The 12,773-nt window shown below is 39.0% G+C and overlaps 1 protein-coding gene across 1 annotated transcript in view; it reads right to left on the bottom strand.

Annotated features, from left to right (window-relative positions):
• Positions 1–12,773, bottom strand: part of SYNE1 (spectrin repeat containing nuclear envelope protein 1) — a 483,739-nt gene that overhangs the window by 100,284 nt on the left and 370,682 nt on the right. The window contains 5 exon segments of the mRNA XM_070461436.1: positions 1,565–1,769; positions 2,384–2,517; positions 4,505–4,675; positions 7,982–8,137; positions 12,470–12,625. Coding sequence (XP_070317537.1) covers positions 1,565–1,769; positions 2,384–2,517; positions 4,505–4,675; positions 7,982–8,137; positions 12,470–12,625 — 822 coding nt within the window.

Raw genomic sequence — 12,773 nt, 5'->3', positions numbered from 1 at the left:
TACTGAATAACCTCCCCCTGCAGGGGTGGGGGGGACGAAATCAAGAATTGAATTCTATTTTTTAAAAACGTGTGTATTAACATTAAAAAAGTGCTATTCTGATTATAAAAGCCACATAGGTTCCTTGTAAGACATGGAGGAAATGCAGAAAAACTTACATAAAGAAGAAAAAAAATTATCTACAAGTAGAGCCAATAACTAGAAATATTTTGGCAGTTTTCTTTTTTTTTTCCCCCTGCCTCTTCATGTAATTGATATCAAGTTGAAAATCCAGTGCTACATTTTACCTTCCAGGACTTAATATTAGACAGGCAAGGGAGGAGCCGTATGTGTAGTCACACCATAGTGGTTACAGAAGCTCCACCCTGGCAGGAGGGCTCGGAGGCCTAGGTATGGCTCTGTGAGCATCAGCAAGAGCGGACTCCATTCTTTTCCGTGGCATCTCCGGCCTCCACGTTTTGTGGGACCCTCGTATATGCTCCAAATTATAAACTGGTGGAAATTCCCTGTTTCAGTTTCCATCTACCACTTAGGGGTGACAACTGACTGGTTCTTCTACCTGTTGCTGATGACTCACAGATAGATGGAAAGAGCAAAGCCTGCCTGGGGACTTCAGTGAGAGGGGTAAAACAAAGGACAGCTTTAATCCTGACAGAGAGATGAGAAAATTCACGGCCATCATTTGGCGCACTTGACTGTAAAACAAGCATCTCTCAACTCAGGAGGACTGAAAATGGAAAATGACAAGTCTCATAAAGATGAGCTATGTGGAAAGAGGAAAAAAAAGCACTGAACTAACTTCACGGTAAAACTTAAACTCTAGCTTTCAAGGGAATATTCATTTTTCATGTGAAGGCCTTAGAATGAGTTGAACTTTTATTTATGTGTTTTTTATAACCTGCCTAATTCTAATAAACTGATTCGGGAAAGTTTATAAGAAGGTCTTTGAAGTAAGTTCATTAAAATAAAGACAAACGGGGTAAACAGTAAGAGGCATGTGATAGATGAAACAAGAGAAGAATAATTTCTGAAAACTTTAAGTAGGTTATTGGCAGCTGCAGTGAAAAAGAGAAATATTAAAAAGCTATTAAAAAGAAGTATACTCATAAATCAGGAAAGACTTCTTCTTCCCATTAAGTTCTTAGAAGAAATTATTGTGTTGAGGCTTACATAAGAGATAATGGCCCTAACTGGACAATATCTTCTTAACAGTGGATTTTTAAAAGATGCAACAATACTCTTCATATGGTCATTTCTTATATTGACCATCTTTGCAAAAACACAGAGATCCTAAGTCTTTCACATGGACTGTATTCCATTAGAAAAAAATGGGAAAATGACTCTTTAAAAAGAAAGCAATGGGAGGGGATCTCTTTAACTGTGATACATGTGCAACTGTGTTCTGAAAGCCAAGCAGGCTCTCTGATATTTGAAACAATTATTTGTGGAAAGCTGTTCCACATAGAGCCATAACGAAAGCTTACACACAGCAGCACTTGCCCTGCAAAAACCTGGCAAGTCCAAGCCTGGCAAGCTGAGAACTCATGATAGTTCTTGACCATACATTGCAATCTTGGATCCAGGTGGCGACTTCGTCATCACCGATGTCCTTGTCGGTGGCTGCCTTCAAGAACTCGCTGGTTCGTCCCTCCTGCTGTTGAACTGCAGCGGCACACTGTTTCGAGAAGTCCTTGTATCGCTGCCAAAGCTGAAGTAGGGCCTTGCTGGCACGCAGCTGCTCGGCAATCTCTTCCAGCAAGTTATTCCATCTGGAAATGATAGCCAACACTCATGGGTTGAGTCCCACCTCTCACCAAATGCTGTGATTTGCTATTTTATTTTTCATGATCCTGGTTCATGTGAATATGGAAATAATGCAGATGTCTCATTTCTATTTAACGTAATAAAAAGTAACATTTCACACACATATTTCAAGGATAGATGGTAGAAAAGGGGTCAATCTCGGGGTATATTGCAGTTATAATTCCTTCCTAAATGTTTTCACTGCATGTGTGTGTGTGTGTGTGTGTGTGTGTGTGTGTGTGTGCCATCATAGCCCGCCAGGCTCCTCTGTCCATGCAATTTCCCAGGCAAGAATAGTGGAGTGGGTTGCCATTTCCTTCTCCAGGAGATCTTCCCAGCCCAGGGATCGAACCCAAGTCTCCCACACTATAGGCAGATTTCTTACCAATGAGTCACCTGAGAAGCCCCATTTTCACTGCATTTGTTTCTCCTTAAATTCATTTTGTGAAAATAAAAACATTAACAGAATAGAGCCTATAAGGCTCAAGTTCAAAATGCTAGGGTTTTAATTATATCATTATTTATAATTAGATTGTGATATAAATAATGAGCAACACTGTAAAACTAGCATATTCCATACCTCATGTTGACTTCTTTTAGCGTATTAGTAAGAGTTTCTGTCACAGGTGGGTGACATTCTTTTAAAAGTTGATTGGTCACAGAGCCAAATTTCTGCAAGCTCTTTTCCTGTTTTTCTAGATCATCGTGAAGATTCTGCCCAAAGAAAAGACCACAGATGACATGACAGGGTCTAAAAGTTCTAATGACCAAATTTTAAAGTAATATAGCTGTTTTCATACAATATGAAAACATGCACATACAAATACATAAACTGTGACTTTTGCCCCAATGTTTTATAAGTTTCCTTTAGATAATCATTTTTTTATAAGTTTGTTCTTGTGGGTGCTAGGAGGGACTCTTAACAATTGAGCCTTCGAGTGGGATGGGTAATTCTGCCAGGAAAGTTCACACAGGAAGGCCCTGTCCATCATCCAGGAGGAAGCCGAGGGGCTGGTGGGTGTGCAACCTGGCACATCATGGGTCTCTCTGCTATTCAATATCAAAGTCCCGATCTGTATTCTATTACTTACCAAGAGTTACACTATCAGAAACTTCTGATAATGATAGTTTAAGATATCATAGCTTTCCTGCATGTGTGCATCTTCGGTTGCTTCAGTTGTGACAGTCTGACTCTTTGTGACCCTGTGGACTGTAGTCCACCAGGTTCTTCTGTCCATGGGATTCTCCAGGCAAGAGTGGGTTGCCATGCCCTACTCCAGGGGATCTTCTCCACCCAAGGATCAAACCCCAGTCTCCTGCATCACCAGCATTGCAAGCAAATTCTTTACCCACTGAGCCGCCCAGGAAGCCCCATAGCTTTTCTGAGTACCATCTAAGTTCTAGCTCTGAGTGTTCTTCCTTGCGGAGAATCTTTATTACACAGGCTGTAGGCTTGGCGGAGTCTTCTACCAAGAACCAGCGAAGAGGGATATTTCCCAGGAAATGCTGAAGTGACAGATTCAGTTCTTAGTAAAACTCCTCAGGTAAACCAGGCTGCAAAAATCCATCCCTACCTGATACTGCTTTCTGGTTGCCATCAAATCGCATTACATGAAGAATAGACCCTGAGCCCTTTCATATCTTAAGATAGAAGAGGTGAAACGCGGAGGAGGCAAAATTAAAAGGTACTTCTCCTCAAAGGTATAAAATGTGTTTTTAAACTTAGTATTCTCAAAATATGTTTTAATGATTCACTTAGTATTCTCAAAATATGTTTTAATGATTCTTAGTATCTGCAACAATTATTTAAGGTTTAATGTAATTATACATATTCATTTTATCCTTCCTGCCCACCTGCCTCACCTGAAAAAAGGGCATTCTCTTCAGCAAGTCTGCATATCAGATCAGCAACATATAAACTTTGATGGCCAAGTGAGGGATGTGGCCGAGGTAAGGAGGGGCCATGCTCGGCTCTTGCTGACCCCTCATCCCTGAGGCCTGACAGGCCCATGCCACTGGCTGCACTATTCAGCCAGGGAGAAAGGTCAGTAGCAGGTGAAGAGTGTCCAGTGCCCAGGAACATAGGGGATGAGGGCAGCAATCAATTGAGGGCAGTGGCCCAAGTGAGGAGATTGTGCTGTTTAAGTCCAACAACAGCCATGTCCCTCTGGATGAAGGACATGATAATAGACACACAGGAAACAAAGCCGCAAGTGCTAGAAAACGGGGATTATGTGTACGCGTTGGAGAGACCACTGACATTCTGCTGAATGCAAAAAAATTAACTTAATGGTTTAAAATTTTACTCTTTTGCTATTTTTCTTTCTGTGTTCTTTTAAATCCCTTAGACTATGTTTAGAAAAGCAGGATTAAAAAAAGAGAATGGGAAGACAAAAAGGCAGTGATAATAGATACAGAAGATTGATTTGGGTATAAAGTCATTTGATAAAATACATCCATCAGGATATTTAATTAAAAAAAATCATTTAGCTATATACCAGCTATTCCAAAATCTGGTAGCCACAGGCAAGTTTGATTATATAACAAATAAAGCAAGTAAAACTAATTTTGAATATTTTGAAAATAATTAAATGCAAACAATACAGACCAACATTTCAGCACGATGTTTGAATTTGTTCACTTTTTAAAAAATTTCTCTAATTAAAAAGAATGCTAAGGATGGGGTCAATTCACTCCTTACCTGAAGATTGTCCACCTGAACTTGCACAGCTTCTAAAGAGCCAGTGAGCAGACAGAATCGAGAAAGAGAGTATCGGGCTTCCATGAGGCAACTGTTTATCTCATCAAATGCCACCTTATGGTGGCTCCACTGGTCAAGCACGGATTTCAACAGGATCTTGAGTTGGCCAACCTTTCGGAAGAGACAGAGACTTCTTATAATTGCATACTATTTTACATGATAAAATATATATTCCTTTGATGGAAAAGACATTAACATTTAAAAACTTCACTGGGGTTTCAGGCATTGCAAGTAAACTCAAATTAAAAAAATTATACATTAAAAAATAAGTTATAAAATATGTTTTTAAAGTAAAAATGTAGCAATGTTTAAATTCAAGCCTTTCATATGTGCAATCACATAGTTAAATTAAAATGCTTAAAAAGGTTACACATATAACCTTTACCTATAGTATCAGTTCAGTTCAGTTGCTCAGTCCTGTCCAACTCTTTGCAACCCCACGGACTGTGGCACTCAGGCTTCTCTGTCTATCGTCAACTCCTGGAGCTTGCTCAAACTCAAGTCCATTGAGTCAGTGATGCCATCCAACCATCTCATCCAACCTTCTCCTTCTGCCTTCAATCTTACCTAGCATCAGGGTCTGTTCAAATAAGTTGGTTCTTCTCATCAGGTGGCCAACTTATTGGAGTTTCCGCTTCAGCATCAGTCCTTCCAATGAATATTCAGGATTGATTTCCTTTAGGATTGACTGATTTGATCTCCTTGCAGTCCAAGGGACTCTCAAGTCTTCTCCAACACCATGGTTCAAAAGCATCGATTCTTTGGTGCTCAGCTTTCTTTATGGTCCAACTTTCACATCCATACATGACTATTGGAAAAATGACAGCTTTGACAAGGCAGACCTTTGTTGGCAAAGTAATGTGTCTGCTTTTTAATATGCCGTCTAGGTTGGTCATAGGTTTTCTTCCAAGGAGCTTTTAATTTCATGGCTGCAGTCACCATCTGCAGTGATTTTGGAGCCCAAGAAATAAAGTCTTGTCACTGTTTCCATTGTTTCCAAATCTATTTGCCATGAAATGATGGGCCAGATAACATGATCTTTGTTTTCTGAATGCTGTTTTAAGCCAGCTTTTTCACTCTCCTCTTTCACTTTCATCAAGAGGCTCTTTAGTCCCTCTTCGCTTTCTGCCATAAGGGTGGTCATCTGCATATCTGAGGTTATTGATATTTCTCCCCGCAATCTCGATTCCAGCTTGTGCTTCATCCAGCCCACATTTTCACACGATGTACTCTGCACATAAGGTAAATAAGCAGGGTGACAATGTACAGTCTTGACGTACTCCTTTTTCAATGTGGAACCAGTCTGTTGTTCCATGTCAGGTTCTAACTGTTGCTTCTTGACCTGAATACAGATTTCTCAGGAGGCACGTAAGGTGGTCTGGTATTCCCGTCTCTTAAAGAATTTTCCATAGTTTGTAGAGATCCACACAGTCAAAGGCTTTGGCACAGTCAATAAAGCAGATGGTTTTCTGGAACTCTCTTGCTTTTTCTATGATCCAATGGATGTTGGCAATTTGATCTGTGGTTCCTCTGCCTTTTCTAAATCCAGCTTGAACATCTGGAAGTTCTCAGTTCGTGTATTGTTGAAGCCTTGCTTGATGAATTTTGAGTACTACTTGGCTAGTGTGTGAGATAAGCACAATCGTGCGGTAGTTTGAACATTCTTTGGTTTTGCCTTTCTTTGGTAGTGGAATGAAAACTGACCTTTTCCAGTCCTGTGGCCACTGCTGAGCTTTCCAAATTTGCTGGCATATTGAGTGCAGCACTTTCACAGCATCATCTTTTAGGATTTGAAATAGCTCAACTGGAATTCCATCACCTCCACTAGCTTTGTTCATAGTGATGCTTCCTAAGGCCCACTTGACTTCACATTCCAGGATGCCTGGCTCTAGGTGAGTGAACACACCATCATGGTTATCTGGGTCATAAAGATCTTTTTTGTATAGTTCTTTGGTGTATTCTTGTATAGTTCTCTTAATATCCTCTGCTTCTGTTGGGTCCACACTGTTTTTGTCTTTATCATGCCCATCTTTGCATGAAGTGTTCCCGTGGTATCTCTAATTTTCTTAAAAGAGATCTCTAGTCTTCCCCATTATGTATTGTTTTCCTCTATATCTTTGCAGTGTCACTGAGGAAGGTTTTCTTATCTCTCCTTGCTATTCTTTGGAACTCTGCATTCAGATCGGTGTGTCCTTCCTTTTCTCCTTTGCCTTTCGCTTCTCTTCTTTTCTCAGCTATTTGTAAGGCCTCCTCAGACAACCATTTTACCTTTTTGTATATTTTTTTCGTGGAGATGGTCTTGGTCACCACCTCCTGTCAATGCGACAAACCTCTGTCCATAGTTCTTCAGACACTCTATCAGATCTAATCCCTTGAATCTATTTGTCACTTCCTTCGTATAATTATAAGGGATTTGATTTAGATCACACTTGAATGGTCTAATGGTTTTCCCCACTTTCTTCAATTTGTCTGAATTTTGTAATAAGAAGTTCATGATCTGAGCCTATAATATGTATATATGTATATTTGTATATGTATATATATATTTATGTGTATATATGTATATATTTATATTTATAATATGTATATATCATATATATATGTCACACACACACACACACATATATATATATATATATAAAGTGACAAAAGATCAATATATTTAGTACCACCATTTAGGAAACATATTAACTGAGTGTTTTAAATTCATTAACCCATTTTATCCTGGTAACAACCTTTGAGGTAGATGGGATCTTAACTCATCTTACAGATGAGGAAACTGAGGGATGAAGAGGTGACTTAGACCTAGGTGTTAGCTGCACAGATAGGGACAGAGATTGGATTCCAGTCTATCCTGAAATAGGGCTGACAAGATTGCTGATGGACTAGAGGTGGGTCTGAGAGAAAGAGAAGAATGAAGAACGACTCCAAGGGTTTCAGCCCATGCTACTGGATGGGTAGAGCTGTCATGAACTGAGATGGCAGAAAGCCTAGGTTTGAGGGGGACTGATGGGAGTTGGTTTGGGCAGGAAGTTTGAGATGTCTACTGGCCATGTGAGTGGAGACGCTGATAGAGGACTTCCTTCTGTGTCTGTCTCTGACTGAGTTTTGGGGAGAAGTTCAACCTGAGTATATACTTTTGAGAACCATCTGTGCCTAAATGGTATCTATAGACCCAGAATAGATAAGATTATTGAGAAAGGAATGCCCATAATAATGTTAATTATAGGAAAAATCTGAAACTAGACTCTTTTTGAAAGGTTAACAAAGTGGACTTAACAGTATAAATACATGCTGTCTACATTCAGCGATTATTTATTCAGTTACTTTAGGAAAATCAAAGCCCATGTCACATTCACATTTGGACACAAGATGGTAAGTGCGGTCTTGGAGCCAACTCTCCACAAGCAATATTACCATGTGGTCTAAATTTGCCCAAGTTTGGTTGAGCTCCTGAAGCGTGCTCCTGACAATGCCAGAGACTTCTTCTTTCTTGTTCTGAACCAAAGCAAGTCCATTCTGCTCAATTTTCTCTACCTCTTTCTCTTTTCCTTTAATCAAGTCTTCCAGATCCTGAAAGATGAAGAAATAGTCATTTTAAATTATTCTATTATGGAACTCTGGGGTGCACTGAAATTGAGCCATGATAGTCCCATATCCAAAAAGAACTTTTACTAATTCAAAAAGCTTATTGTTCTCAGGACAGGGTCACCAGAAGGATACTTCTTCCTACATTTAAATTTTTAAAATTCTCCTTTCATTCCATGAGAGGTGAGTGCAACGTAAAATATGCAAAATCTGATTACATAATAAGAAAATGGCAATATGGAATTTTTTTTAAGAAGCTACAATCAAAGAAATATATGTTGGACATGGTAACATGATTTATATCCTTAAATTCATTTATCTTGCTATTGGGAAAGTTTCACAGTCCTAGCCTCTGGAACAAAATGCAAGAGAATGGTGTTCTGGACCCCAGTATCTGAGATTCAGTTCCACTTCTGTGACTATTAAGCTGAGCCACTTTGTGCAAGCGAGAAACTTCCATAGGGTCTCAGTCTCTTCAAATGAAAAAAACCAGTCTCCATTAACCTCTCTTTCTCCCTAAAATACTCTGATTCAAGTGATTCAGAAAGGTTGTATGGGCTTTTTTACATGAGCCAAATCCTCATCTCCTTCAGGATTTGCATTTATAATGGTCAGCATGAAATGTTCGGGCTTTCCTGGTAGCTCAATTGGTAAAGAATCTGCCTACAGTGTAGAAGCCCGCCTGCAATGTAGGAGATCCAGGCTCGATCCCTGGGTCGGGAAGATCCCCTGGAGAAGGAAATGGCAACCCACTCCGGTATTCTTGCCTATGAAATTTCATGAACAGAGGAGCCTGGTGGGCTACAGTCCATGTATTCACAAGAATCGGACACGACTTAGCGACTAAACCATCACCACTTCTACCATGAAATGTTCTAAAAAGAAAATGAGATGATGATATAGAGATCATATTTAACCATAATCCTAACCCATATTTTAAATTCATTAGAAAATTTTGAAAGCACCCTGAGCCAGGTTGAGACCGCTATCAACATTTTATGGATGAACAAGTGAGAGATTTAAGTCATACAACCTGTCTCAGGTCACAGAAGGGCCAGAAGTGGAATCAGAAGAGAAGACTTTTGAGCCTACTGACTCCCAGCCCAGTGCTGAAGGTGGGTCATTGGATAGGAGTCATGGAGAAGGTGTAAACCTATGTTGGGGTGATGTGGGCAGCCCTGGTTATATGATCAAATGCAGAAGTACATCCCCAGAACTAGATGTGCAGGCCTTGGGGCTCAGAGTGAAGAACACTGAAAAATATGTTAAGCCTGGATAATGTCTCAATTCTGTGAAAAAGATTTCCACGTTCCTGTCATGATCCACACATGGATAATGCTATCCGTCTTGGGTGGTGGTATGGGTATGGATAGGGTAACATCCTGGTCTCTGTTTTGGATAAATATATCTATGAAATCCTTTTTTAAGCTGCTAAAAACCAGGCAAATGTAAGAGTATTATTTTGTTTAGCCACTTGGCAATCTGCCTTGCTTCAGTGCAAATTTATTTATTTTTCTCTCCTTAATTATTAGGAAGCTATTTTTGTCTTGATGTATTAATTAGAAGTTCTTGCAGTCAGTAGCCTGAAGAGATAATTTTTATTTTTAATAACTGGTCTTTTATTTATTATTTACAATTTTGCCAGTCTGTTGACAGCTTTGATAATTAACCTGAGAATGAACCTAATGATTAGTAGGGTTACAGGTCCTATATACAGTGAAGAAAACATAATCAACTTTACTATTTAAGGATTTTTTTTCTCTACTTCTCTAAAGGATTATGTAACCAAATAATCCTTCCAACATGTCTTTAGTATTATTCTAAAATTCAACCACTGGAATTAAACTTATTCTCATTTATCCATAGATGTTAGTTTTTTAAGTGAGCAATATTAAATAAATGATCCATTGCTTAGAAACACATCTCAAAAGTGTCCTGCACATTTATGTTGGCATAAAAGCACAACCCAGGAGAGAAACAGGAATGAAATATATATTTTGTGCAAAACAAAGGTATGTTTTCATTTCTCTCCAATAATAATTAAAAGATAATTCTGTTTCTGATCAATGAAGGGAAAAGCCAAAACTAACATTTTTGCTATAATAAATCATTCTTAACTTGGGCTAATTCAGAAATACCAGTTTTTAGGTTGGTTTGAGTTCATAAATTACTCCTGGAAAAGTAAAAAATATCCAAGGCCTTTTAAACAAAATAAAGCTTGAATCCAGTCACCAATGTAAGTATGCTGGATTGAATTCTATACTTTGGTCCAGAGGAACAATTTCTTAAGAATGACAATAAATTTTCACCAAGGTCTGTGGTGCTGTCAAATGGAACCTGCCAGTTAGGCTATCGTAATTTATCTGTGATGCCCCAGAATAACTGTGGGCTACTTTAATTCTGTTGTTCTTTTTTTAAAAAATGACTTTTCATTTGAAATCATGAATTGGCATTGGAGTGAAGTCCTTTCAACCACACATGAAGCTTTCTTTCTGACACTGCCTGGTGTGACCTTCTGGGAGGCTAAAATTTGGGTCGGAAAAGGAGTAAAACTTGGTCAAGTTTCTGCTATATTTTCCATCTAGCAATCTCCTCTCTCTCTCTGTTAAACAGAAGACATTACATAAAAAGAAAATGGAAAATGGCAGAAGAAAAGTACATTAAGGAGAACAAAAAATAGCAAGCAAGAAAAAATAAATGAGAAGGAATAAGGAAAAACAAAGGAAAAGGAAAGCTAACCTATAATTTCAGTCTTTTCATAGTCGAGTTTATTACAACAAGGTCATAAAGAAGCACTCATCTTTCTCATGTTCATTCTGAAATTATGATTTAATTTTAATAAAAACATTTTAATTGAGGAAGTCATTCTTCAAAGTAAAATTCTGAAATTCTGGCTCACTTGTACATTTTAGAATTGATAGCCTAAGTTAGAAACACTACTGGACCCTCGAAAATTGGAAAGGCAATGAGACTAGCCAATGCGTGTTTTTGGTCTTCCATTCTTTTACACAGCCATCTCATTTTGTAGGGAGAGGGGTGTGTGGGGGGTGTGGAGGCAGGCCACAAGGTATGTGTGATTTTCGTTTCTTGACCAGGGATCGAACCAGTCAGGGTCTCCTGCCGTGGAAATACAGAGCCTTAATCATTGAACCACCAAGGAAGTCCCTACACACTCATCTTCTGATGTGAAGTTTTTTTCCCCCCAAACTATCTCTCTGTATGATAGTTTCCTTTGCCATTTTCATGCACCCTTGAAATTGCACTCCATTAGCTTGTCAGCCCAGTACAGAAGCCCGTGCTCTTTTCTGAACCAAAAGGCTTTGATTGAGAGCTTAAATATATCTCTTTACATATACCCTCCAAAGAAAAAACATTGTTTCAAGGGAAGATCATCACCAAAGGCCTTTCTTTTTGAAAGCTGAAATAGAAAAACAGATTTGGGCTAAGGAGCATTTCTGTAGAATTGCTTCATAGTTTAGTCTTCAACTATCCTTAAGAAATTCTACAGAGAACCATCACAGCTAATCTGTAACACATCAATTATTATTTTTTTAATTACAGCAGTAACTGTAATAGCTTACATTTCTTTCATATAAACAAGAACCCCTAAGGAAATATTAAGGAGTCCCAAGTCACTGGAAAATATTTAGTCAGTCCACTCCACCTGAACCAACATCCTTATCACTAACTGTGGAATAAGCAGGAGCTGTCTGGTCTTTCTGATGGGACACAGCAGCGCGGTAACACTGTGCCCTGGGAAGCACTGGCTCACTGGAGTTGAACCAGAATTCAATCAAGCCTCTAATGCTGACTTCCATTTATACAGGAAAGACAGGTGAGAGAAGAGCTTCTTAAAGAAGCGTGTGTGTGTGTGCTCAGCTGCTAAAGTCCTACCTGATACTCTGAGCCAAGGACTGTAGCCTGCCACGCTCCTTTGTCATGGAATTTTCCAAAGCAAGAAAACTGGAGTGGGTTGCCACTTCCTACTCCAGGGGATCTTTCCGACCCATGGATAAAATCCGTGTCTCTTGTGTCTCCTGCCTTGGCAGGTGGATTCTCTGCCATTGCGCTTCCTGGGAAGCCCAAATGACCAGTATGCGGGCTTAGAACCATTCTCTACTTATAAATTCAAATTTATAAAAACAGGTGGAAAAACCCTAATAGGTGGAAAAACATTATAATTCATGTAACCAGAGAAATCTGTTACCAAATGCAGCATTTTTTACTATGTAACTCTCAACTGTCATGACTTACAAATTTGTTTGGCCTATGCCATCAAACTGTGAAGGGTGCTTGTCCGCCACTCAGACAAGTTACCTGACAGTCTTTCATCGCGTTCTGAACAGAAGCCTGGTCTCCAATGCGATGTTGTTGTTTCAGTCTCTTTTCCTGGGTTTCAAACCACGTTTTCAGACATTGTACGTTATTTTCATATTCTGACCAAGATTCCAATAAGCCTTCCAACAACTGAATCTGAACAAACACAATAAAATGAAATTTGCAATTTTATTTTAGAATCCAATTATTGGCAGATCACTATTTCCCCCAGATTAAGAATTCTTAAAAAAAACAAAGGTCCATTGTATCTATGATTAAGGATGAATGGAATGAATGTTAAAGA

This window comes from Odocoileus virginianus, chromosome 34 (genome assembly GCF_023699985.2).
Source record: "Odocoileus virginianus isolate 20LAN1187 ecotype Illinois chromosome 34, Ovbor_1.2, whole genome shotgun sequence".
Lineage (NCBI taxonomy): Eukaryota > Metazoa > Chordata > Mammalia > Artiodactyla > Cervidae > Odocoileus > Odocoileus virginianus.
This window is presented reverse-complemented; position numbering and strand designations above follow the sequence as displayed.